Raw genomic sequence first — 27,892 nt, 5'->3', positions numbered from 1 at the left:
CAATAGCTAACTTATTGTTACTCTCCTTTTCTGTGAGAATGCTTTTGGATTGTTCTAGCCCTGCTGTCATTGCCTCTGTTACTTCGGGCTCCCGCAGAGCTGGGGAAAGGGCAGACCACTGAAAAGCAAACAGAGAAGAGCATCAAATAAAAGAGCCTGTTAAGTGTCAGAATTCTTCAAAAGGGTGACATTGCATTATTTCCTGGATCTGAATAGAAATGAAAACCCTCTAAATATCCTGTTGGGCGTATGAAAGGAAAAACAGTAGACATAAATATTTGCAGGTAATGTAGAAGTATAGTCAACTTAAGAAAATCAATATTTTTGCCCCTTGTACTCTATAGAGGAAAAAAAAAGTGACGTGACATTTAACTCTGAACTAACCCAAATCTCTTCCTTCTGATTTCATGGATAACCATGGAAATAAAAGAATCATGCATATATTTTAAGATCTAGTTTATATTTTTCCTGTTGCAATGTCAGTTGACTTCCATTTTTGTAATGGATTTTCCTTATTTAAAAATATAGAAATTCTGTAATTTCCTGTGCTGCTCTCCCCCATTTTTAAAATTGAAAGAATTTTTTTTCCTAATTCTTATCTAAAATAAGGTCTTTTTTTTTCCCTTGTAGGTTAACAATGAAAATGTAGTGAAAGTTGGCCACAGGCAGGTGGTGAACATGATTCGACAAGGGGGTAATCATCTAGTTCTTAAGGTTGTCACAGTAACCAGAAATCTTGATCCAGATGATACAGCTAGAAAGAAAGGTACATTTTTTTTCTTTGCTGCCTGAATTTGTTCTGGTACTGCTCTTAAGAAAAACAAGATGTAGGCTGGAGACTATTTACATTATTTTAGTTACTGCTATATTATATATTCCTTATCTTAAATATGCAACAGCATTCTACTATGTAATCTACAAGCTATTTCCATTTGCTGAAGAAAAAGCCAGACTTCGTTTATAGGTATATCTGTGCCGAACAAGATATAGTTCATTGTTGTCATGTTCACTGTTGAAGTCCATCTTCCTAGATCATTCTGCAATGTGCTTTTAAGAATTTATATTCAGACTTTTTAATATGTTAGAGTATTTGAGGGAGATGGAAAAAAAAATCTGTCTCTTACTCAAAGCTCTAGGCAAAAAGGCTGGGATTTTAAAACCTGCTTGGACTTGGGCCCGAATCTAATTCTGCTCCTATTAAAGTCCCATGAGAATTTTAATGTTGAGTGCATTTGAAAATACTGCATCTGTGAAAATAAGAAAATGAAGCACTAAAATATTTAGCTTGACATGTTAATAAGAAAGCAATACATTTTGAGATGCTCACTGGTTAAAATAGATTGAAACTGGATGGGGAGCTATCACCACTCTAGCCAAGAAGAAGGGGATCTCTCCCTCAGCTTATAGCAGAGGAAAGGGTGTTGTGCCCACCTCCGTTACCACCTCTAGAGAAGGGAGAAGCTTCTGCTTCAGTAAGGGAGCAGATATTTTAGGGTGACTTGGTGTAACTTCAAACATAGCAAAATTACTTTCAGAATGTAGTATCTTTGTACCAAATAGGAGCTTTTTCACCTAAAAGCACCCCATTTATTCCCATTAAAGCTAAAGAGTTAACACAAATCATGAATTTATTTTAACTCTTTAGTTTTAATGGGGACTGATGTGCGGCAACCCATGTACTGAAATTAGACTATACCCATAAGAGATGTGACAGTTCTTTGTATTCTTACTTTTTTTGGTATTGAATCTCCCCAAATAACTTTTTAATTGCACTTGATTAAGTGTACCCAAAGTTTGTTCAACCAGGAACTGTAGTAGCAACTTGTTAGGAACCACTGAATGCACATAATTTGTATTAATCAGAGAATATTGTTGCTGACCTCCTCGTCCATACAACAGTGACACACACACTAACTTCTCTGTTCCTAACATGGATGTTCCATACTGATCAGCGTGACCTGACAGCTGAGGTCTCCTTGAGGTAATCCTACATATTAAAGATCAGCTCTCCCTCCATACCTCATCAACGCTGTTGAATTCTGTGGGCCAGACTTTAGTCATGCCTGCACTAGTCTTTGAATGGGAGGGATTGAACAAATGAATACCAGTCCTACTACATGCATTTCTGTTCAAAGACATGCCTTTTAAAGAACTGCACTATGTTTACTTTGCTTTTTAATAATCCACTGGGAATTTAGATTTTTAAAAATTAGAATACCTAAAAAGAAAATATACTGAGCCCAAATAAATCTTACCCAACTACTTTCTTCATTTATTTTTAATGATTGTATTGATAGAATTGTTTTATCTTACTGCTACATGTTCCAGACACACCTAGCATTTCTTTATACTGACATAGGTTATGTTTTCTGCCCATAAATAAAGGGAACTTGTAAATTTGTGAATGTTGACGCTTCCCTACGGAAGGACAGGTTGCTAGCTTTTCTCAAGCCAAGCAGTCCTCTACTCAATGAACTTTCTCTTGATGTTGACTTTTTGCAAATTAACATCTTTATAATCCCCCTTTTGGGGGGCAAGATTATTTAGAAAGTGATGACAAGGCAACACTCGAATCACTTGGAGATCACAGATTTCTTTGATCCCTGTCAACCATGGTCTTGGTTTGGGAATTGTACAGAGACTATCCAGGTCTCTGTGGCTGAAGATCTCCTCCTGGTGATGGACAAAGGGTCAGGTGATGATTAAACATCTCTCTTGTACAGACTTCTCAACAGATTGTTTTCATTCCTCTTGTTCAATGTATCTGCAAGGCCACTGGGGGAGACAGTGAGGCAGTTTGGCCTGTTGTGCAATTAGTATATTCATGACACAGCTGCATATTTATCATGGAGTCTGGACAATGCTATGTCTTTACTTTCCCAGTGTCTAACTGACAGAAGCTTGGATAACAGCAAAGTGAATGAGCCTTAATTCAGATAGGATGGAGGGGATGCTTGTGTACCTAGAGAGTATGGCATGAATTTTGTCTGTCTCCCTGATTTGTTTGCTACTCTTTGTTAAGGTGCTTCATAGTTTTGGGATACTTCAGGATCCTTGACTGCTCCTGCTGTCCCAGAAGTCCCCAGTTTTCCTATCTATATTTGTCATGATGGAAGACCATTTCTCTATGACATATGACTCTCTTTTATGACTTCCAGAGAGGGTTATTTTAATTTGTTCTACAGTGCAGCACTCCTTGAAAAGCACTTGGAAGCTATATGTGGTGCAAAAAATCTAATGCTCTACTACTTCTCTAGCAGTGTTAACTTTACATCACTGTTCCAAAGACTGTGCACTGGCCTATAGGTACAAACCAGATGTTTGCATTAATCTTTAAAGACCTACGTGACTTGGCTCCTAGCTACCTGAGGAACCACCTCTTTTCCTATCATGACCACTGAGATTAGCTTGTGCGCTCTGATTTATGTATCTTCAGAGGAGGTTACTGAAAGCTGGAATTCATTTTCCTCAGAGCCTGAGCTGACCTTCAGGACATAGTGTAAAGTATATCTGTGTCCCTGGGCTACTGCCTGAAAGGATGACATAAAGGACTGTGAGGTAGACTCTTTTTAAAGTTATTTTTTTATGTGCCCATACACAATGTGTTAGGTACATTTAAAAAATACGGGTGTATAAACACTTAGCTTAAAGATTTCTGCTGTATATCATTATAAGCCTGCTGATTTTTTTGACTAACCAGTAGGAAAGCCAGAAATGGTTAGAAATACAATCCATGAAAAGCTCCTGGCCCTTCACAAAGCATACTGAATGTTTTGTTTCCTGCCCCCAAAGAAATTACTGTGTACGTGTATTTGATATTCCTATAATGAATATATTGGAGATAGATTTTTAAAATCTAATAAAAATGTGTATTCCATGTGATAATCTTTGGTTGAATCTAAAAAGTGTATATGTGAATATACTATGCTTTGGAGATGTATATTTACTTATACTGTATATCCTTCTATTTAATGCAAAGCCCCACCACCTCCAAAGCGAGCTCCAACCACTGCGTTGACCTTGCGGTCTAAGTCAATGACCTCAGAGCTTGAAGAGCTTGGTAAGAAAGTGTTTTTAACAAGCATGCTGAGATAATGGAGATGTAAAGAAAACTTAAAATTATTTTAAAGGAACTGCACCCTGGATAGTACATGATATAGAAAAGTTTCAGGAATGCTGCATCTCTGGAGAGATCAAACTATGCATGATGTGCATGAGTGATTTTTTTTTTAAATGTGTGCCTTTACTGCTCTGCAAGAGAATGTTGATACATTTTTTTTATGCATCATCAAAGATTGGCACAGTAATGCTGTATCATATTTTATTAGCTTGCTTTTTAATCTTTCAGTTCATCTAATATTGTTTTATTTTAAATTTCTGTGGCCTCTCATTAGTGGATAAAGGTAAGTTGCCAGAAGCCATTGTTGAAAAGTTGACAGTTGTTAAAGCAGTACACCTGCAACTGCAACTTAGACTCTCTAATCTGAAAATGTGTATATATTAATATCACTTTGACTCTTCTGTTTGAACACAAACTTAATAGAGTATTCCGTTAACTTTTAGCAATGCAAAGTGATGAGTATTTAGTCTTTGACTCGCTAATTCTAAGTGATGTAAATGTAGGTGTCCCAGCAGTAGGGTGTATATTGTAGATTTGTATAACTGCTTGGGATTTCTGACTTGAAGAAAGGAATATTTTTTTTCCTGTTGGGTCAGGAGAAAAGTGGTACTTCAGCAGCCTAGACTATCAAATATGTTATCTGACAGTATTTGCAAAAGACAAAAATAAATGTATGTTTAGATACAGCTATCTGGCTAGGATAAATATCTGATGTGTATTATATAAAGGAACTATATCACTCACTTACAGAATAATAGACTTGATCATCTCTTAGGTCTCTTCTTTCCTTACTATGATCCTGCATGAGTTTAACAATACAGGTTTCGTAATCATTTTATTTTAGGCATTAATTAACATTCATTCAGATGAAAGGAGTCAAGTCTTGTAGATAATTAGCCACATTAATAAAATAAAGGTTCGAAAGCGCTAACATTCTGTGGAAGGAAGGACACTATCCATCCCTTAAGGGATGAAAACTCTCACTGTCTTTAAGTGGAAGTTAAAGACCAAGAAAGGGGTACTGAATAGGGCCCTAACTATTTTGGGTCACATTACAACCAAGCAAAAACATCTATTAGTTTAGGCTAGTATGGTGATGGTACAAATCTCAGATTTTCATAGCTTAGATTATTTTTTGTCATAACCTTTTTGAATGTAAGTTTTTATTATCTGTTAATTATCAATATTTTTCCTCCAGGGTTTAAAATGTGAGACTTTTTTCTTTCATAGAGTGTTAAAATTTTGTTTAATTTTAAACCATTCTGGTTTATCATGCAAATCTGCTATAAGCAAAATATTCTTTAGGCAGCCCTCCTACCCGCCCACCACCAAAGTCTTCCATGTCACTATGGAGCCTGAGGAGACTCCTATAATTCTCCCTCTTTACAGTTCTTCTGTACATCTACACTATGAGAGAGGGGTGTGAGTCCCCTGTTCTCACTCATATGCTTGTGCTAGCTCTTCTCAAGCTAGCACAAGTATAAATACCAATATTTGCTGCAGTAGCACAGGTAGCCGCAGTGAAGCCACGACTTAACTGTGCAAAGTACAAGCCCTCCTGCACCCCATAGGTACATACTCAGTACAGCTAAGTCATGTCTCCATTGCCACTACAATACACTGCTGTTTATACTCGCACTTGCTCAGTGACAGCAATCCCAAGTATGTGTATGTGAGCAGGGGAATCATACCATCCTTCTAGCAAAGGAGGACTGGAAAGAACGACTTCAGGAAAGAACAGTGCTTTAACTGGCTCAAAATGTTGTTGTGTAGCTGGAGGTGTTCTCTACCCAAAGGTGGAGCATTCTTCAATCCTAGCCCTACTTATCTCAGGTGGTATTCATTAGCTCCATACAGTGGAGGCTTTACGGCTATTGGCATCCCAATCAGAAACTATTTTGAGAATCAGTAAGCTACCTGCACTTTCTTTTTTTTAAAGCATGTCTTTCCCTACACTTCCATCCTGATGGGACTAAACAAACGCTCCATTTTCAAGGCTTTCTTGGTCCAAAGAATACTGTTTAAATTCAATCCAGAGGTTCATTATCCCCTAAAAGGCTGCATAGCACTGCATAAATTCTTCTGTGCCTACAAGATTACAGTCGTCATGTCCATGATATTAACATTCACCAGCCCAAGGAACATAGGGGCTGCCATTCTAGATAAAATCAGTGGTCTGCCTAGTTTAATGTACTGTCACTAGCTGTGGCTATAAACAGGAGGTACACGAAACCTTATAGTGGACAATAATGAAATAAGATGCTCATACAGAAAAGTTCTTATTACTCCCATTGAACAGAGGTTGGTTTATGTCCTGAAGTATGAGAGAGGGTGTGTGTATTTATACTAGATTTATATATGTGAATAATGACAACATCCACCGTTCATCTAAATCTAGTAAACTCAGTCTCACTGATGTCTTGTAGCAAAGAGTTTCCACTACTTATGTGCTATGTACAAATGTATTTTCTTTTATCAGTTTTAAATGTGTTGCCTTTTAATTTCATTGAATGTTCCCTTGTTATTCTATAGCAAGAAAGGGTAAAAAGGAATTCCCTTCCTTTTATATCATTCATTATACTGTATATCTCTATCCTGTCCCCTCTCTAAACTAGGTAGTCCTAATCTTTTCAACCTCTCCATATGGAAGTCTCTCCCATCACTTTTGTTGCCTGTTTCCAAACCCCTTCTATTTCTGCTTGTATTGACATATTTTACTCTGTTCTCCATAATAGTGCATGGGTGTCCCATCTACTGCTAACCAATGGCAGTTGCTGTTATCCTACAAAGAAATTAATCCAAAGTATTAACTAATGGCATATAAAATGTATCTACAATTCATTCCACTTCCGAACTGCAATGATGTTAAATGCCCTATTTTCATAGCCCATTTATATATCATAAGTGCCCAAATTGATTATTTTTAATTTTAAAAAATAAATCTCACACTGCATAGCCGAGGTATCTAAGTTTTATAACTCAGTAATTTTCTATATAGTCAAAGTATAAACCCTGATAAACTGGGCTATGCCAAGATGTTTGTTTAAAGTGGTTTGAAAAATACATGCACAATCCACAGTTAGCATGGAGAGATTGACCTCTTAAGAATAGAAGAAAAATGTTTGTGTTCAAAAATCAGTCAAGAATTTAGCATTTAAAATGGGCTTACCTTCAGAATTGATTTACAATTCATTCCCTTTCTGTTTCCAAGCTTCAGTACGGAAGAAGAAGGGTAAGGGGAAGCATTTTGTCTCTTGTTTAATCTGTTTCTCACCTTTCCATAGTGAAAGATAATAGCATAACTATAAATGTTGGCATATGGTCCAGTTTATTTTATGGTGTCAAACGTACATTAAATATTGTATATGTTTTTAGTTGTTTAGCTAATACCTTGCAAACACATAAAGAACTAACTTTCAGTCAGAAGAACACATTTGAAAATATTTCCCTCATTTCTTCCTTTGTGTTCTCTTCTCCGTCCACCCCCATTTTTCTTCTGTCTCAGATTTTTTTCCCAAACCCTTCCATATCCTCCCCTCAGAGTTACTGTGCTAACTGGCAATCACTGAGAAACAGTGGCAAGTAACATATCATCAGTGTAGTCCTACATGAGTGATTTCACTTGCCCTCCTAATGGCCAAATGTTACTCACATAACCACACTGTCTGTCTCAGGAAATAGGGACTTCACACACAGCTTAAACTCTGACCTGGAGAAATTCTGCTCTGCACAATTTCAGTTTTTAATATAACATCTTCCACACTGTCCCGTATGCATGGAATGCCCTCCCTGATTGATCCATAAGGCCACTACCCTCTTCTCATTTAAATCTCTCCTTGAGACCCACATTTGCTGGGATTTCTATACAGCAGTCATCCACTTAATGATGGCCAGGTGGAGGGGCAGATAGATTGATCTTTAATATTTTACCAAAATGTAAATATACATATGTATATACAAGTTTGTTTGTGTTTAGCTGTATCCTCTTTTCCTCACCCTTTGTATATCACTTACTTTCATAGACTGTAAGCTCTTTTGGGCAGGGCCTGTGTCTTTACGTGTCTGCATAGCACCTTGCCTAAGGGAGGGCCTCAATCCTGACTGAGCCTCTGTGTGATACTTCAGTATAGTTATAATCAGTGGAAGGAAAGTTAAGATTGCTGATAGAGAAGCTTATTTGTAGGTAGCATGCCTCTTCAGTAGTGAACTATTTCTCCTATATCTTGTTAGGATAATACAGAGTAAATTAGTTGTTTTCTTTTTCTTCATCTTTGCTTTTTTTTAATCTTTCCTGCTCTCTCATTATGTTGGAACTGTTTTCTGCTGCTAGCAAGATCAACTGCTGGTACATTTATTGCTCAAAGCAAGATTACTTAGAAACTGTCTCTTCAGAATATGAAGGAATAAACAGTTATTGGTTTTCTGACATAAGATTTTTATAGCAACAAATATATTTTCATTATATGACTATCAAGAATTTTTGCATTCATTTTTGTAGGATAACTTGATAAAATTAATGTTTCCTAGTTATAGGTGACGGGGAGGAGACTTTTTTGAGAGTGTGCTTGTTTTTGGCTTGGCTTGGTTGAGGGGAAGGGTATATAGGCTGTTGGTACTTCTCTTCAGATCGGGGATACCATTTAACATCCATACATAAAAGTTCCAGTTAGGTAATAAAAACTTTGTCATATAACCTCAAAGAAAAAAAATTACATAGGCATTATTCTAGCTTCTACTCAAGTTATCATATCACAGACCACTGAAACCTCAACAATACTAAGTCTGCTGCACTGAGGTTTTCTGCTCACCACAATTGCCCACTACAGAGGGACAGCATCAGATTTCAAAACACACTTTTTTTAAAGTAAGAATCCTTTCTGTTTTTTCTTTTGTTGCTTGTAGGTAAAGAATTAGTGAATGAGTGAGACATAGCAGTCTGTTAGGTAACAAATCTTTTTATGTTGCAGCATCATGTTTTAAAGCCACAGTTAGGGTGTGTGCAGGTGCCCCTATCAGTCTTGGGGAAGATCAAATAAAAATGTCATGCAGTAAATTAAAATAAGTAAAGAGGAGAAACAAATTAAAAAAGTAAAAATGAATTTATTTAACTTATGGTATATTTGTAAACAAAATTGTTTAATTGGCTATTTGGGGAAGAAAATCTTCATAATATTGCACTTCATTTATTACCCTCACGACAAAAATTAATAAAATATTAGCTAAAAAGTCATCTTTCCAATTCACTAATCAAATGACATAGAACTCTAAGTGATATGTTTTTCCCCACCATAATTTGTCATTTTATTTCAGTAGTCGTACAAATAATGTTGGAAATTTGAAATTTATATTTAAAAGAATTAAGAGAATCTTGAACTCTAGTCATTAAAAAATAAATAGGTGGAACTCATGTGCCTTGTGAAAAGCTGCTTTTAATTTATCTTCAATTAATATTTAGACTATTTAATTTTAGTTAAGTTTTTGATTATGATGTATGCTCTACATCCAAAAAGGTCCAAAGATCTCATGATTTTCTAGCAAAGAATGGATTTGATTTATCAAGCAACTTCAGATTTTTTAGGGCCTCTGCAGAGAAAAGCAAGGATTAGCTGTTTTAGCTGGAGTAGAGAAATTTAAAAGGCCAAGAGAGAAACTAAGAATTGGAGATAACACAGATATAATTCCATTTTTGCTGAGCCTACCGAAGACAGTAATACAACAAAGTATGGATTAGATGAGAGGAAAACAAATTTGGATTACAAAATACTGGGTTAGAGATGGCTGGAAACTTTTAGAAGGTATCCTTTTAGTATCCAATTCAAAGAGAAAACATTTATTTTTGTTTATTGGACTTAAGGTATAAATGTAGATTGTAGGACTCTCCCTACTTTTGGCCAGATTACATGCTGTTACAATCTTGCAGGTATATAATAATCATCAGCACAGAAGTCTGTTGGGTATCTGGCATCAAGTAATAGTATTTATTTACGAGAAAAATATCAGTTATAGCATTCAAAATGAATATTATTGGCTCTGTCCTCCAACAAACATTCATGCTCCATTCCATTACTGTTGTCCATTGTTTCAAAGGTGGCACACATCTGAAACAATGAAATCACAGAGCAAATAAATATGTGAATGCTATATTAAGGTTGAAACAAAAAAGTTACCCTGTTTGAAGAAATCATGCACAGAAGTCCCTGGATTCAGAAACCGTTTTTAATTTCAACGTGGTGGAATATATGACCAAGATTTGTCTGCAGAAATAAAATGGAAATAACACCCCTTCTGCAACTCCCTTGATAACTTCCGCTACCAACATTGATTGTAAATAGGAAAAAGGTTTTCCAGACCTTCACCAGACACTACATTTGAAAGATAAGAAAAAAATGGCACTGCAGCTCCAGGTTTAATGAAGAGTACCTGTAGAATGTTCTTGTAAGTAATATATTTTTGCTACTTATTGGAAGTGTTAATTGATATTGTAGTCACAAGTAATGATAACGAATCTTTGAATTGTTACCATTACAAGGACATGCAGTAATGGTTTTTGAGGACAGATTTTAGAGCTTGTATGCCTCTCTTATTTTTGTGATTATAGATATTCTGCTCTCATTTATACTGATTAAGCTAAAAGTGATTATTTAGACTTGAGAGAATTTACTGTGGATTCACACCAGTGCAGCAGAGAATAGAATCTGGCCCACATATTTGCCATAGCTATGATATCTTAAAATATTAAAAAGAAAAGTATTTGGAGTTAGAGTATTGGGGAAAGAAAAGACTTAGCTTACATGTTCAAGTATCCATAATTTTGGGTGCCCAGCTGTAAATGCTTTAAGTCTGACTTTTCAGAAACAAACTCTGGCAATTTCATCTGAAGTCAGTAGGTAAACAGTGATTGCTGGACGCTTCTGAAAGTCAGGGTCTGTGTCTAAAGTTGGGCACATAAAATTGTCCCTCTTGTAAACACTGACTGTAGTGAATAGAAATGAGGTTTTTTAGGTCTCCACATAAACATACAGCTGTCAGTTGCAATCAGTGTTGTTGTTATGAATTTTTATTACTTTAAACTGCATTAATCTGATTATTCCTAAACTTGAAGCCCTTTCATAACAGGTACTTAGTTGTTTTTCTTTGTCACAGAACTGCAATTGAAGAAGGTTTCCTAACTATCCAAATAGAACAACAGTTTGTGGGAAAAGCTGGAAAAGAAATCGTAAGTGTTTAAGGAAACATGTTTTTGTGGCATTTGGGTCCATGTGAATGGGAATGCTCTGGCATTTGTGAGAAGAGAACTCTTATGAGTCATCATCAGCTAAATATGTAGTACTGCATTCAGAGCAATGTGTTATTTATGAGCAGTAAAAAAAAAAGACAGGAATGTTTCCAGTGTGATACAATTGCATAAATATAAAAGTTTTCAATTTTTTTTAATATGTTCTCTCTCTCTTTCAGGAACCAGGGAGATGCACGACAATCTCCTGCATCTCACCCAAAAATTTTTTTTTCTTGCCATTTCCCTTTTTTCTTCAATTGTTCATTATTCCATGTTCATTAACTTCTTATAAAGCTTAAAATAAATGTTTTGGATAACTCGTGGTGGTTTGATTTTCTTTCCTTGGTGTGAAAAGTACATGTCTCACAGGATAAAAGATTGCAAAAATGACTTAATTTCTTTTCTTTCTATCTGTCTTATTTTTTTTTTCTTTTTTTTACCCGACTGAGCCCAGTTTTCAAATGCTGTCTCTTAAACAGGACATTCAAATGCCATTTTCTGTTCTCAGTCCTTAAAATCCCACCTGACTTGCAGGATGGGGAATGGTCTTTTGTTTTTATTTTCTGTTCTTGTTTTTATTTTGTATACAGGGACCCAGTGATACACAATGACCATTCCTCTTGCAAGGTAGGAAACTCCTTGTAAGGTAGGTTGAATTTTAAGGCTTTAGGCACATTTTAAATGCCTTTGTGCTTCTCGGATATCGGACATACTGTTAAAGAGATGGTGCTTGAAAATTGGGCCTATAATAAGAATTTTAAGATACCAAAAATAGCACTTGTCTGTGTCTGCCTCTCTCAGAATTATCTTTTAAGGGTATGATATGTTCATAATATGCAAACATGATCTATATGCACTGGGGTGAAAATACTGAGTCATAAAAGTACATATAAAGCCTGCTTGGAAAAATAGCCTAAATTCCTCTTAATTGTGAATAGATATATGCCAAACACTCTTATGTATCATGTTTTGATGTTTATAGATATTAAGGTGAATGATTTATATGTTTAGTTAATCTGTTGTTACCAGCAAACAGTTTTTATGTTTTAATATTTATTTTTAGATATTTTATCTTTTTCTTGGACTTCCAGTATAATGGGAAGTATCTCAAAACAAACACATTGTATTTCTATCCAATTTTCTTAAAAGGAAACTTTCTCTAGATGGTTTGTCTTTGCTTTCATGCTGTTCAGAAACTGTAGCTTATTTGGAACTATGTTGTCAAAGCTCGCATTACTTTCTCCTTTTACTAGCCGCTGAAGTTAAATTTTCTGCATCGTATTTTCACCATGGTAAATGTTTGTTTGAATCTGGTATTATAACTAGGGTGTGATCCTGCAAACTGCTGTCTGAGTGGAGCCCAGTGGCCACGTGGAGCCTCTTGCAAGTCGGTGGTCCACATTTGCTCCTGATTTAATATATATGTCCACTGTAGCAAATTCTCCACCATGGAGCAATTTAAAATGATTATGTTATCTATGAACATTGGCATAACTTTGAATGGAAAACTGCAAATATTTTATTATATATAGTTTTTTTGGCACAGATATCTTTTTAAAAAAGACACTGTAGAGGCCATTTGAATCTAACATAGACTAGCCACTTAACCTATTCAGTATTTTAAAACCTTTGCATCATTTTATTCTTCTATTTAAAAAGCATTTATTTGGCAGATTTTGATTGTTTATATTGTTTTCTTATCACAAGCGAGAATCCCAAGTTGAAAATTTGGATCTGGATTTTACCCTTCAGGGTGGCATTTCAGAACCAGGGTTTTGGCTGAGGCCATCTTTATGTTATCACCCCGTGCACTAAAGAGCTGGCAATACTTCAGTCTTCCTTGCTGAATTTTCTTCTTTTGAGCTAATTTTGTCCACCCAGTCATACTCGTACAGGTAACGAATGCTAACAATTTCCAACATGACTGCCTAAAGTTAGTCATGTAATTCTATCTTTAGACACCTACATAAGTGAATGGCCTGATTTTTCAGAGGTGATGAACATCTACAGGGCACACAATGGGATTGCAAGTATTCAGCCCATCATGGTCCAGCCATCTACTTAATTAGATACTTAACTTTAAGCTTGCAAGCTTGTAAATGCTGGCCTAGACCCCTTGTACTTCGCTTACCTAATTTGTACTCACTTCTGATTCTGATCTCTATGCTAAAAACAATGAAAATTCTCCATAAACCAAAAATAACTGCACAAAAGCTGTTACATTTCTGACAAAAAAATAAATGCACACTATTGACAAACAGATTTTAAAAATACACATGCATTCCAATACCTGTGCATAACTGAGTATACCTTTGGTTCCAGTACTATCTAGATGCATCTAGTTGTTCCAAGGGAGGAGGTAGATAATAAGGTACATTTGTCCCGTTGCCATTTGACAAAGACAAATAAGTGCTTTTTGCAGATTCATGACAAGAAAAAAGGAAGCATATATTGTTTGTGGTTGTGAAAGTAGTGAAACTGAGATGAACTTTGCAATCTTACATTTAGATCAGGCAGGGAATCAAGAATTTGTGTGCTTTAAATAAATAAAGGACCAAGGTTTCAAAAGCTTGAAAGTACGGGAGGGATGGGTGCCCTGGATGGCCATCAGTTTTCAAAAGAAAAATGTACATGCAAAATCTTTGAATGTGGATGCTAGAAAAGGTGGGTGAAACCACAGTATGAAGATGCAATTGGCATTGCATTAAGTTTTGTATAATTGATTGTGCCTGGCACAGTTTCTGTCTGTATCTATCTTAGGTATTTACAAGGCACCTATCACCTTGGTACCTAAGCAGTTTGAAAAATGCACCTGCAACAGGAGGCATGATGCAGATACAGGCAGAGGCCCAGGTCCAGAGCAGCAGTGGCAGGTCCCCAGGAAGCTCCTCAACTGCATTACAGCTGTTGAGCTCCTGGCTACACTTGTTGTGCCCAAGGAACATCTCCACCTACCTGTCAGCAGGAAGACGCTGCCCCACAACTCAAGTCCAACAACTCCATTTGTGGGGAAAACTAAAGATAATGGAAATGGCAACGATCCAGTAGCAGAGGTGAAAAAGAAATTGTGGGATTTGAAAAGGAGGGATTCTTAAAGAGCAGCACACTTCAGGGGAGGGATCCACTGCCAGTCCAAGTGGCAGGTAAGGCACAACACAGGCTTAAGTCTCTCAAATTATCTCAGATGAACAAAAATTAATTAAATACTTCTGCTGTCCCTAGAGTCTGTCTGCTGTCCAGTGCCCAGTGTAGCCTGTGCTCTGTTCTTGGCCTGCTATCCCTACAGCTGGGTAGGCCTCGCAGTTCTCTTTGGATTACAAACCAGAAAACACAATGTAAACAATCTCCAGCATTCTAAATATGTTTACTGGCAAACTGGAAGGACTGATACCATGCAAGTGTGACAACGCCTTTCATGGTGCAAGGAGCCAGCGCTACAAAGCAGTACTCCAACACCATGACCTTATCCATGCCTCCAGAAACCTGGTGTAGTCCTGCCTTCTGCCACTATTTAGCAGATGTCCTGCCTGCAGCATCCAGGATATGTAGTTTGCTATATACAGAGCAGGGAATGAGAAAACACAAAATAATGAACAGACACATGACAAACGTGTCACTCTGGCCCTCAGAAGAAGTTACAACACTGCATTAGCTACCACGTCAGAAAAGACTGATCAAGTGCAACAGGCACATGAAAGTGTCAGTACAGTGTGCACATAATCAGTCAGTCTTGTCTTTCGCCAGAGAAACAGAGGACTCATTTGACAACACAGAGGAGAGGGAGGCCTCTAATACTGGCTCATTAGTCACTATGCACAGGCCAGCTTAAAGAAATAGTCACATCTGTTGATAAATGCAATAGGATCAGTAGGCTGAAGCAGAAACCATCCCCCAGAGATCTGAAAAGGCCATTTTGATTTTGAAAAACAGGTGCATACTGTGTGACCAAACATTAAACTTAAAAGGGCAATGGGCCCTAAACTCCCAGATCCTTATCTTCCCCACTCATCATGTGCGCACACCTTTCTTACTTCCCTACTGGACAAATTGGGCTGTGGCTAAAGTCTCATTGTGTCAGGGCAAGGTGGGATCAGGGACGTGGAATGAGTCCACAATTCATGAGACCATCAAAACTTGTTGCTTCACCCCTTAAGGTATTTTTATGCTGCCAGGAAATAAAATGACTTTGTGAGAAGTGTAAGCCAGGCGTTCAACTGTGCAGTCTTATGTACCACTGTGAACAAGCAGGCTGCCAAGCTGGCTTATGTGGGTACAGGCATTGTTTGATTAGATGCAAATTATCATTGAGGTCAGAAGGAGTCTGGACAGTTCCTCACATTTCCCTTGCCATTGGCATTGCATCATGGGCAGCCACAACATGGTGCTTGTGCCCACTATGTTTAAAACTTCTTTCAAAAAGAGAGAAATGTTGTTTAAGCCAATTAAGAACAGAATCGGTTTGTTGATTCACATTTTGTTAGACATTTATGGTCTCTGTTGCACCAATGACCTGGCATATTTACTGTTGCTTGTGAAGAGTCAGCCCATTGCCAGGAGGTAGGGTTGAGGCAGTTAGTTTAGGTAACAGTTTAACTTTGGTTTTAATCCTCCTGTCACCAGTTGTCAGGGCAGTGAGCCACTTGGCCATCCATTCCTCCAGCTGAGCAGTACAGTTTCTAGGGAAACCAAATTTTCCATTTCCACTATTGTAGCTGACACACCACTTTCACAGTTCCAATATAGCAGCTGGTTATATTAACGAGTTCCAGTCTGAATCAGGGCAACCTTTAGTCATCAAGGAAAGGATTTCTTGGGCAGAAACTGATACCTTTGACACTGTGGCATGAGCTCTTGACCCTGAGCTAAAGTTTCCATGATTGCCGTGCAGTGAATGAAAGTATGTGTAAGGCTATGCCTGTGATGCATTCATGGCCCATACCGATATTTAATAAAGCTTACAAGAACGTAGTTATTTGAGTTGGTTGAATGCTTTGTTATGAATTTAATCCCTTTTTCATTAGTGGCTAGTTAGCAAACCTATCCCAGTATCTGTGAATGTGTTCATTATTCATAAGTATTGGCCAATAGTTTTAATAACTATCAGCCCATTAGTTATTCACAAACTGTTTGCTTAGGATATTTGTCATTTGTGTGATGATGATAATGCTATGCCAGATGATACCGTTTCAGCTCCCTGACTTGGAGACAGAAAATATTTAAGTAGGAGAATGACAAATTGTAAGCTTTCATAATTCTGTTTTTAGAGAAATAACCACTTGTGCTAATATTTGTGAAACTTTCCAGGGTCACGGACACTTTCATAAATATCTGACAGGTGCCCAAATATGTGCAAACAACAAAAATAACGCCCCCCCCCCATCAAACTAAATTAAATGATGTTGACAAAAATATTCACAAATTAGTTTTTTCAGTTTTTGCTCTTTTTTTAAAAAAAATATTTTACTCTGTTATTTACCATCATTAGGAGGGCTCTGTTCAAAGTGCTTGTCAGGAGAATGGAGTATTCAAATATGGGGAAATTTCTGATGATATATCAAAAGAATGACACATTTTGTATAACCAATGGCACAACTGGAATATATATTCCCTTTATCTCTCTGATTCCATACAAATTAGCTGGAATGTGTGTTTGCTTTGTGTGGTAAAAAGAAGTCCCCTGTTTTTGCATGTCTGCTCTATTAGAGAAGTGTTGAGAATTAATTTCATGGTCCTACACTGTAGCTGCTAAAAGATACTTGGCAACAAAGGTAACAGCTGTGGCTGTGTTAGAGAAAATAGAATTGCAAAGGCAGCAGGTATTACAGAAGGATAATGTCAAAGTCCCTTTCAAAATTTTCATGCAGTGGCACAGCCAATGATTGCATGACAACTTGTCCCTAATATTCATTTCCATAAGGAGCTCATACCTTTTTACAAATACGATCTCATCATCACTTTCCATAAAACATGCAACTGGACAGTCCAATCAGACACAGACCGAATGTGAATACTTTGAATGTGAATACTTTAAAGTAGTGAATATATTAAATGCACAAATAATATCCAGCACAAAAATTAATCACATTAAATAATTATATTAAATCATTAACTGTAAGTAGCCCTTTAGATAAATAGAATACTCAAGGCATTCAGATAGTGAGTGATGAGGACCCTAATGATGATCTAGACAGACAGGGATCAGTATATAAATGTGCTGATAGAGGGATGGATCCTTGGGTCTCTGAGAAGGGGTCCTAAAAACCAAGAACAAAAATATATATAAAAATCACCCCAGGAACTCCTGAACAAACAATAAGCCCATTAACAAAAATGATTAACTTGACCTCAAAAGCATCCATCAGACAGAAATGCACAACTCCAGCTGAAGTTCTTAAGAGCAGCACATGGTGTGGATCAAAGAGCAGAATGTTGTCCTTAAAGAGCAACACTTTCCTAGATTGTAGTGCCAGGGCGTAGATATGACATGGAATCACCATTCCTCACATCCTAGCACCAACACTACAGAGCAACCAGTTAGTTGGTGATGATCAGCAGCTGCTGTTACTTAGATGTGATAGTCTTACAGTGGTGCTTCCACATATCCCTTGCCTGAGTGAAAAATGCAGGCTCTTTGGGCTAAATTATTGTATTGTATTAGCTGAACAGCCCCAGATAGATTTCTTACAGTCAAATTGTCTCCCCAAAACATGTGATACTCATTATTTATTTGTTTCAAGCATAAAAAGGGTGAGAGTTCTAGCCACAAATGTGAACAATTCAGAAATGGTGCTGAGTAGATCATACTGTAATGAGAGCCGATGATTGATGTGCGTGCAAAAAGTCTAGTCATTTTCAGTTGGTGGGAGTATATTTTTATATATGGGTGGATTTAGATTAAGCACATTTGCAATGTCCTCTTCAATAGCATAATTAACCACTCCTCCTTCCATATTAAATTGTGCACAGGGAAGTACTTGCACATTTCCACCAAATGTCCTCAGGCAAGGGAAGACACAGCCAGGAGAGAGCAAAATGAAGGTTATCTTATATGGGAAAAAAAAGTCCTGGTGAGCAATGTCCTCAAATAGGATCACATACTGTTTGGAGAAAGCACTGAGAAAATAATGCATACAGAAAAGATAAGGCTTGGGAGGCCATTGCTCACAGGATAAATGTTGTTGGCAACCACAGTTGCTCTACAGCTATGATTGGGGGGGGGCCCAAAACACTGGGGGTGGAGGGGTGATATGAAACGTCGGACAAAAGAGAAGATAGCCAGCAGTGCTTCAGAACAGCAAAGGGCTACCACACAGGCCAGTGGTGGAGCACATCTGACACCACAGGAGACTCAATTGGACAATTGACCCTGAGCTGATCACAGGGATTTCTGACTGTGGCACCACTGCAATTCATAGGTGAGCTTTTTGAGAGGTTCACTGACACTTTCTGTCACAATCACAATGAGGTGTATTGGTAGTTATGCCGTGGGATCCAGCACAGTTGTGTGTGTTATGGGTGCAGGACAATGTGCACGTATATAAAGTGGTTAGTAACTTCAACTGCCACATACCCAGTTCAGCCACTAAACTTTAGTCTGCCCTTCTGTTTGCCCAAACACAAACACTGTGGTTTTCCCAATTGGCTTCTTTCTATGTGTTGTCCAATGCATGTAGATTCCTCCATCTTCCTGGCCTCAGATACAGTGGTTGTTGCTCCTCTATTTGATTGCCAGATGTCACTGGGGAACAAGATGGGGAGGTTCCTGGATGCTCGGGGCAACCCAGACGTCAGAGAGCGAGCTCACCCTCCACGCCTGAACAAGAACAGGAATCTTCAGAGCCTGCTTCCGACGAAGATTCACCAGCCAGAACTACAGAGAGTTGGCAGTGGCCATTGTCGTCGTCTGAAACACACAGCAACGTTGGGGAAGATTTTGAGGGATTTCAAACACCAGAGCGGACTCCAGAGTGTACAATGGACATACAGTCTCCTGGGGATCAGTCACTCAGTAGGACTCCTCAGTTTGAAAGTGACTCTCCTGAGGAGGAGGAGGGGAATGATGAAATGAATGAAGAGCACCATGGTGTTCAGCCTGTCCCTAGGGATCAGGGTTGGAGAGGGCAGCCCCACCTAACAGAGGGGGAAAGGCTGTTGATGGAAACCAACAGTAGGATTGTGCAGCTGCTGGAAAATATCAAGAGGGAGCATGCACAGTCCATGGGTCTCATGTCACAGTCCATGGGCCGCATGGAGCTGCAGCTAGGCATTGTGGCTACATCCACAAGAGCCATCCATAACTACCTGTCTGAGATTTTAGCTTTCCTCAAACAGCCAAGGACGCAGGTCCTTGAAACACGTATCTCCCAAAGAGCCACCCCCCATGTTGAGTTAACCAGTGCCTCAACATGGACTGGTGAGGATGCAGTGGCAGCCTCCACTGTATACTTACCAGGGGATCAAGGAACAAGTGTCTCTCGAGAACCACCACAGGCCACTGTGCCTCGTCGCAGTGGCCGGCTGCAGAGAGCCATAACTGAGAGGGCCTCGTTGCCCATGCCTACACGCCAGGCAAAAGGGGGAGGGAAGAAAAAATAATCACAATAACGATAGGATTTTTAGGGTTTTTTTATGTGCCTGTCCTTTTAATTCTTAGCCATAAGGCCATGAGTGGCAGAACTCAACCATTTCTACATTTTGGCTAACATTGTATTCTGGCTGACTAGATTAGTCTAACATTTTGTAGTTTATATTTGCATTGTTAACAATGTGTGCTGCTGGTATTTGAAGAACATTTGCCTCTGTTCTTTCACTTTAGCCTCATGGGAGCATTTTTTTACACTGTGCCAGGCATTCATTGCTTTTCTTACAAATACAAGTCATTTCTTGAGGCAGCTGTTTTTTGAGTTTTTTTTCTCCATTACCTCCATCCCCTCTGAGCAAACATTATGGACTTGGTGGTAAGTATACAGGTCTTGGCAATACTAGCCTCAGAAACTGTGTTCAATCAGTCTTTGCCTGGTGTTTCTGGCATGCTGGCCTGAGGTGTTGGGGTTAGCCTGGAAGTGCCTTTTTGGATCATGATCATTCTTATCCTCTGTGGGTCTGACAAGGTCAATCTCTAGCCCTTCAGGTGGAGCTAATCCACATCTCTTGGCTATGTTGTGTAATATGCAGTCTTGCCAGGATTATATGGTATATTGTGGGGCCTGTACAGTAATGTGCCACTGGGCACCTGACTCTCATTTTCAGAGTTCCTTCTTCGATGCATCTGGTGGCTTGATGGGTGGGCAGCATAATAATTTTCCTCTGAGAGAGTCAGGGAATTTGGAACAGGAGTCATTCACCATGTCTTTATGGGATAAGTACCATTTTCTTCAACAAATAAATATATTATTGAGGGGACACCATCCCTAGTAATATCACAGATATTAATTTAAACATAACAATGCTACTTACCTAGCAGCCAGACCTCCTGAGAATGTAAGAGTCATGACATGCTGTTGGGCACTGTGCTACTACCTCTGTGATTAAACTTTTGCATCACAAATGACCTGCACACAGATAGAATGGAACTCCTCCTCGTCCCATTAGGCCATCTAATTTCCTGAGGGGAGGGTGCCCTGAGCAGAATATAGGTGCGATCAGTAGCACACAGGACATACAGAAAATGCACTTTGGAAGACAATTATTTTATGACTGTTGGTGCTGCCTCTCTCGGGGAAATTTAATACAGTGGCACTCAGAAATTGCTGCATGCATGCAGAGGCATCAGACTGGCTTATACTTGTGATATCTCTGTGGTCCTCTGAAAGGTTCCAGTTATCAAGAGCCCCTTGAGCAGTGGTGTCTGTAACTATCACAGGTGTAGCATGGCACCTGTGTTTGACTCTCCAGATCCCCATGAAAGTTTTCATTAAAATTCAGGAGAGTTTGATTGTCAAGCATACTGAATTTCTCCTCTGACAAATGTTGAACGTTAATCTTTGGCCTAAAAATCCTGTCCTATGGATGCATTTGGGTGTGTGCTCTGGCTGCTGAGCCAGTGGATACTCCTCTTCCCTTTCCCCTTCTCTGAGACTGAAGTTGGTCAAAATATGAGCAGGAAACATTTTACTATTCTACAAACTAGCCACAAACTGCTCCTCATAACAGTTTGTTTTGCCTGTGGCTGCATTTTGCTAAATGACTGGGTTAATGATGAAATGTCACTGGTGTGGGCTGACCCCTGGTGTAGGCATGTTGCAGATACATTTTCTAATTCAAAATATTTCTCCTATGACCAACTGCATGTGGGCGCTCACCCTTTAAGAATTCCATTTTGGTCCACTTTCTTGGCCATGCCGCCAACACACCACTCATGCCAGGTGTAAATTCTTGCACCTGCATTTCATTTGCACCCCATCTGTGCCTCTTCTAAATTTTGTTTGTTTATATAGGTAGCCTCATAAATAAATACATTTCCAGTAACATCATATGAGAGCCCCTCTTAGTGGTGCAAGAATACATATTACAAAAATATGTCAAAACACAAAAAAGGAGATGGGGGAGGAGAAGTCCACTAGCAAAGTTGACAAAAAGTGTTCCAGTGTGCTGCCTTTTGAAAATGCATTACTGGCCCAAACATGGCTTGCGCACTACTACTGCGGACATGAACAACCTATTTTAAGGGCACAGCCCTTTGAAAAATTTGTCCTAAATATCTACTTTTTATTTCTTTTGGATGAGTTTATTGTGGAATTACATAGAAGTCAAGAAAAGGCCAGTTGACTCTTGACGTAGGTAGCACATATCTAATATTATAATGAAAATGTATTTATTTACATAGTGCTGTCACTTTAAAAGTGTGGTGGAATGTGGGGGCCATATATTAAGATTCTGGTATATTCTGCAGGACCCGCCATGTAGCTGCTGCCATTTTGGATTACTTTTACTTCATCCCACACACACCCTAGCTGCTTTGGAAGCTTCAAAATTTTTGTTCTAGTTTTAAAATGCCATCTTACTGTTCTACATTTGTGCTCTGATCAAAGACAGCAGTGCAAAAGGACAAGTTGGGCAGCATTAGCAACTCTGCCTGTACTGCAGTTGGAACCACAGCTAGGTGCAAGAAGCCCCTAAAAAGATTTTTTTGTAAAACAACTTAATCATATCAACTTCTCCCTCCCCACTCCAACTTGCTTCAGCTGTTCTCAGCTATGCCTGGAAAGGAACCAAATACAATTGGAATGGGAGCAGCTATAGGGTGAGAAGGACTGAGGAGCTGACAACATTAAAGCTGTAAAATCACAAAGAATAAAGTTCCCCACAAGCTGATGTGGTAGCAATATCAGATTTTGTTAGGAAATCTGTACAAACTGATATTGTGGTCAGGTCAAATACTAAGATCTGACTTCCAGTATTGTCTTGCAAAATCAGTACAGTTGGAGAGTATGTATGTTTCATCCCCTAAATGAATATTTCCATGCTTTTCAAGTGTCTGTCATAGCCTCATCATTCTTTCCCTGTAGTTTTTTTGTTGTCTGAATAGGTGTATGGTTATGTGTCTGTTCAAAATAAAGGGAATATGTTTTTATATGGTATATTTGTTATTTACAGATTTTGGGTGTCTAGGGCTTCAGTCCCCAAAACACCCCTCTGTCTGGATCCCAAGAACAAGTGTTTGGCCTTCTAGGATCATATAAAGGGCTGGAGAGATGTAACATGAAATTCCCATGCCCTTGTTACAATCAATGGTAGATACCCCTAAACTTGATTCTGCAATCTAGCAATATTTTTTTCTGTGTAGCTCAAATGCTTAAGGCTAAACCCATGGCTTTCTGATACCTTTTGCCCATCAGAAGGTTACAGGTATTTTCTTCTGAAAAGTGCACAGTTTGAATTACTGTTAAGACCATATGGAATGTGATTTTTTTAATGTTTATTTTATTTGCTTGTGAAGGTTTTAAGCGTGTTTTTTTTTTCTCCTCTCCCTGGATGGTCTATTATATGAAAATAAATAAAACAAACAAAAAATGTAATACTAATTCCAGTGGAAAGCAGACAGTAACACTTCCAAGTAAGCCAACCACCTACAATGTTCAACTTAATAATTCTAGCAGCTGTTCCTCTCCTGCTCTCTCCCTGTCACCCAGTGCTCCAAAAGTCTCCTCTCCCAAAACAAGTGTCTTCCCAACCAGAGAAGGCTGAATATAATTCTTCCATTTCTGCACCAGCCAAAGCTGCTGGTTAGGGAGAGACCATCTTTCTTCCTCTTGCCTACTTCCTGTCCCTTACCACACTCCTAGAGTCTGAGCGTAGCTGTTTTTCCAGTGAGGGATCAAGCTCAAATTTGATACTTTGCATAGTGGTGCCACTTCTAGCTGTTTTTAAGTCAGTAATAACCTAATGCGCTAGTTTTATTTTCTCCTAAACTAAATTATCAAACCTTACCGTACCATACAAAGACATACCATACTTAACTCCTGAAAAGTAAGGTGTGGCTTGTAAAAATTTTAAGTTGTGGAAGCCTGAGACAAGAGGAGCTACCAGGCTAAGGAATCACTTCTAGTTGGTTCTAGTACATTTTTTCTGAGAATACACATAGGTTGCGTGACTGGTGCCCTATTGCTTTAGAGAAATTAAAAAGAAAAATGCCATCCTAGCTTAGCATGACTACCAGCCTGGGGGTAGTACATTTAGTGCCAGTCAGCAGTCTGAGACTTCACAGGAACAAAAGATAAGGTGAAAGGGGCAGTGCGGAAGGCTATTGGTTAGAGTATAAGTTTTGGATTCTAGTCCAAGTTCAGAGATTGAATGACTCAGTGGCCTTAGGCAAGTAACTTAATTACTCTGTGCCTCAATTTCCCAACCTGTAATAAGGGAGTTGTAAGACTATGGTTGATTGCATAGTGATTTGAGATCCTTGGACTTAAGGCGTTATATTAGTGCTAAATATATTCAATAGTATTACTGCTGCATTTGGTTTATAGTCACAACTGGAGCTGGGCCTGGGTCCAAACACTCCTGAACTTTGAGGGATCTCACATGTTCACAGATGGTTCCTATCACTATATAGCATGCTAAATCAGAATCCCAGTTCTGAACCACTGTTCCCCAGCATTGGGAAAGTTTTGATCCAGATTGGAACTTTGCCTATTGGGCCCATTTCTGACCACAAATATGGTAGTTTTAACCAAAACTAATATAAAGCATATTTAAAGTTTAATTAAACAGAGAGACATGGAGCAGTTTCCAATAATGCTAAGTTATATTGTCTAATAGACTGACATGATGAATAGATTAGAAAGTAATTACTGGAGAAGAAGAATAGACACAAAGAGCACTTTTGAAGTACTTGTTGTTCAAAATATCACTGAAATTCTGGTGACTAAGTACTGTCTGCTTATCGCTATGTGAAATAGTGCTCTATGGGTTCATTATCTCTAAAGGTCTTCTTTCCGTTTCTATATAGATATTCTCCCTTCACATTTTGAAGGTTTGAAGAAGAGGATTGTTTTTCGAGTCACACTAAGTAAACATTAAATGCATGCAGGCTTAAAACTAAAGCATGCATGTTACGCAGCAGCAATAAATAAGTGCTCGGCTTGCACGACTTTTGATGCTCAAGCATTGCCTTGTTAAAATGCCAAAAAAAAAAGCCACCCTTTTTCTTTGCATTTTTTGAAAAGTAAAACTCTTCCTTTGACCTTGCAATATTTAGATTTTCAGTCTTTGGACAAATTATATTTATTTTAGTGAATACTTTTATGTTACAGATAAAGTGGATGAAATTGTACCAGTTTCCAAGCCATCAAGAATTACAGACAATGTAACTGTGGACTCAAGAGTGGCAACGATTAAACCGCGGCCTTCCAGTAGATGCTTTCCTTCAGCTACAGATATAAATGTACGTGGTGGTTCCTAAATTCTTGCTTTCACTTATGAAGCTGTGGTTCTAGTTAGTACTGCTTTAGTAAGTCCAGTCTTTTTATGCACACTAGTTGCCATGCTGTTATGTATACACCAGCAATGGGGGGTTTATAAATGTAGTTAATCATTATGATTATTCTTTATCACCATTCTAAGCTTCGTCATTGACAATAAACCTAATCCTTGTTTCATTACTGGGTTTATTTACTCCCAACAACATTGCTTGTTTTGGTTTTGAATAGATAAAGTTGAGTAATTTATAAGGGGAGGAGATAGCAGTAATGCTATAAAAAGCACGAACGACTGAAATGCTATATCCTGGAAAGCTAGTTAGTGCGTGTAATTACTAGCTCAAGAAAAGACACCCACACTAGCGCTGATTGAGTTAATGCCTTAAAAATAGAGTGCTAGATGCCCCGAGTACATACCAATCGGAGATGGTAGGCACACACTTGGGGCAGCTAGCGCTTCTGGGTGCTTGTTCCTTTGTGGCCACGCTCAATTTTTAGAGCACTAGCTTGATCAGAGCTAGCTTGGGTGTTTCTCCTTCATCTGGGAATTACGCTCCCAGTTCCAAATGTAGACACCCTCAAATCTGAGTTTGCTTCCACTGGTTGTAAAGTCTTATGAGGAAAAAATAATTTTTCCCTACTGTCTAGCTGCATTTATTTCCCACTGAAGTAGCACCAATCCTTATTCATACGCTTCGCTCTTGTCAGCTGCAGAGGAAGGAATTCCAGAGTGTTCAGAATTGTATCAGCAGTATTGTAGAAAATAAGTAGGTTTGTGACGTCTACAAGTAGGAAGGATGGGGCACTGGACTGGGACTTAAGAGACCCTGGTTCAGTTCCTGATTCAGCCGAAGACTTCTTATGTGACCTTAGGCAAGTCACTTAAGCCTAGATTCTCAAGGAGAATTAGGTGCTGAAATATCTTTGTGGATCTGAGCCCTAGTATCTCTCTACTTAAGTTCCCCATCTGTAAAATAGGGATAATAGTACTTTCCTACCTCAAAAGCGTATTGTGAGGATAAAAATCACAAATCCATTATGAGGCACTTGGAGGACAACCTGTACATTGTTAGACAGATCGGGGGGATACAGATTTAGGATAAGCGGCAATGTCTTTTAGTGAGTTGCAGACAATCATTTTTTGGGAAGGTGTTCAGCTGCCATGCTAACATAGCCCCCCTCCTGATCCCAAAAATAATAGAGCCCCTTATCCTTCCTCCTCAAGGGTTTGGTGAACCACAAATGGTTACCGGAGTCAGGTTACAGTAGCTAAAGAGGAAGCAGTACTGGAGTTGTTATCTGCAGCACAGAGGGAGATGCCATTTTGTGTGTCTTAACTAGGGGGGTTGATCTGGAGAACCCAGCTCCACAAAGAAGAGACTGAGCCCTAAGACTCCACTGCGCCTTGGAGGGCTGACTGCCAGCTGAGTCCACTAGGCCTTCCCTGCACTTGGAGACAGCTGGGGCTTGAGGCCATCCTCAATTTACCCCTATCTTTTCAAGGAATAACATGTTGTATATCCTTATAGTCTGTCTGGTCCTAGATTCCCTGTAACTATACATTGTAATGCCAAATGTCTGTTAGTTTTGCACTGGGCTGGAGCCCAGGTGAAGGCACCAAGTGCAAAGAACCCAGGCCCATTGAGAGAGGAGGGAAGAATTAAGGGCTTTACCCCTTGAGGATCAGGGGTGCCCTAGAAGCGGGCTAAACACTAATGAGAAAGGGGAAGACTACTGATTATTCCATGTTCTGAGATGTGCCCACAATCTATTTTACAAGGAGTAATTTCTTCTGTTGATCTGCATGTATTCCACGCTGACTGGAAAATAAGATGGCTTTCTGTCTCTCCTTCAACTGTTTGATAACAGCCACCTGATGTATCTCTATTTTTTAATTGTCCCAGCTCCCTCCCCATTTTAATTGTCAATTTATTGCATAATTATATTTTAAAAATCTTAACCTCTCTTTCTTGCCCCTTCCTGCTCTGTCCTACTCACCCAACTCATCCTGCTCCTGCCCCCTCCCACCGGAGTCCCATGGCTCCTCCCTCCTTGCTCCTGTAACACCACTTTCCTATTCCTCCCCCTCTGCATTCCAGTCAAGCAGCTTCTTCCTTCTCATCACTTGCCTGCCTGCAAGCAGGGGGAGCATTAAGACTGCAGGATAGTTTTCCTGCTCCCATTTTCCATATTCGGCACCACAATGGGCCCCAGGCAGCAGTAAGGAGCAATTGCAGGGAAAGTCCTTCTCAGCCCCTGGCCTGGAGAATGGCAGTGCACACGAAATATGGAAGACTGTTCAGTAACTGCCAAGCTCTAACAAGTCTCTACTGAGCATCTGCAAACTACAGTGTTTGGAGAACCTGGCCAAATTTGTGTGGAGTTTCAGAGAGACGGCAAAAGGTGCATCACTGACACCAGGGTGTCCCCCTGCCAAATTTCAAGTCCCTTCTGCAAAGCATGGAGGACCTGGAGCTTCCTAATTATATAGTTGAACATTTTTTTAACATGGGCAAAACTATGTGTTTTCCCCTATCCTTGTTCTTGAAAATAACTGAACCGTAGTAGCTGAAACTT

General features: G+C 38.9%; 1 protein-coding gene across 11 annotated transcripts in view; it reads left to right on the top strand.

The window, feature by feature from the left end:
• Positions 1 to 27,892, top strand: part of SHANK2 (SH3 and multiple ankyrin repeat domains 2) — a 516,022-nt gene that overhangs the window by 470,724 nt on the left and 17,406 nt on the right. For 6 of the 11 annotated variants that reach the window (XM_077820166.1, XM_077820165.1, XM_077820164.1 and 3 more), the window contains 3 exons: positions 631 to 766; positions 3,980 to 4,060; positions 25,151 to 25,281. In XM_077820166.1, coding sequence (XP_077676292.1) covers positions 631 to 766; positions 3,980 to 4,060; positions 25,151 to 25,281 — 348 coding nt within the window. Of the gene's footprint in view, positions 1 to 630; positions 767 to 3,979; positions 4,061 to 4,394; positions 4,404 to 7,331; positions 7,353 to 25,150; positions 25,282 to 27,892 lie in introns of all 11 variants that reach the window. The other 5 variants (XM_077820163.1, XM_077820167.1, XM_077820171.1 and 2 more) reach the window with 3 other exon arrangements.

This window comes from Eretmochelys imbricata, chromosome 6 (assembly GCF_965152235.1).
Source record: "Eretmochelys imbricata isolate rEreImb1 chromosome 6, rEreImb1.hap1, whole genome shotgun sequence".
Lineage (NCBI taxonomy): Eukaryota > Metazoa > Chordata > Testudines > Cheloniidae > Eretmochelys > Eretmochelys imbricata.
The sequence above is the reverse complement of the archived record's forward strand: the minus strand, read 5'-3'. Positions and strand labels throughout refer to the sequence as shown.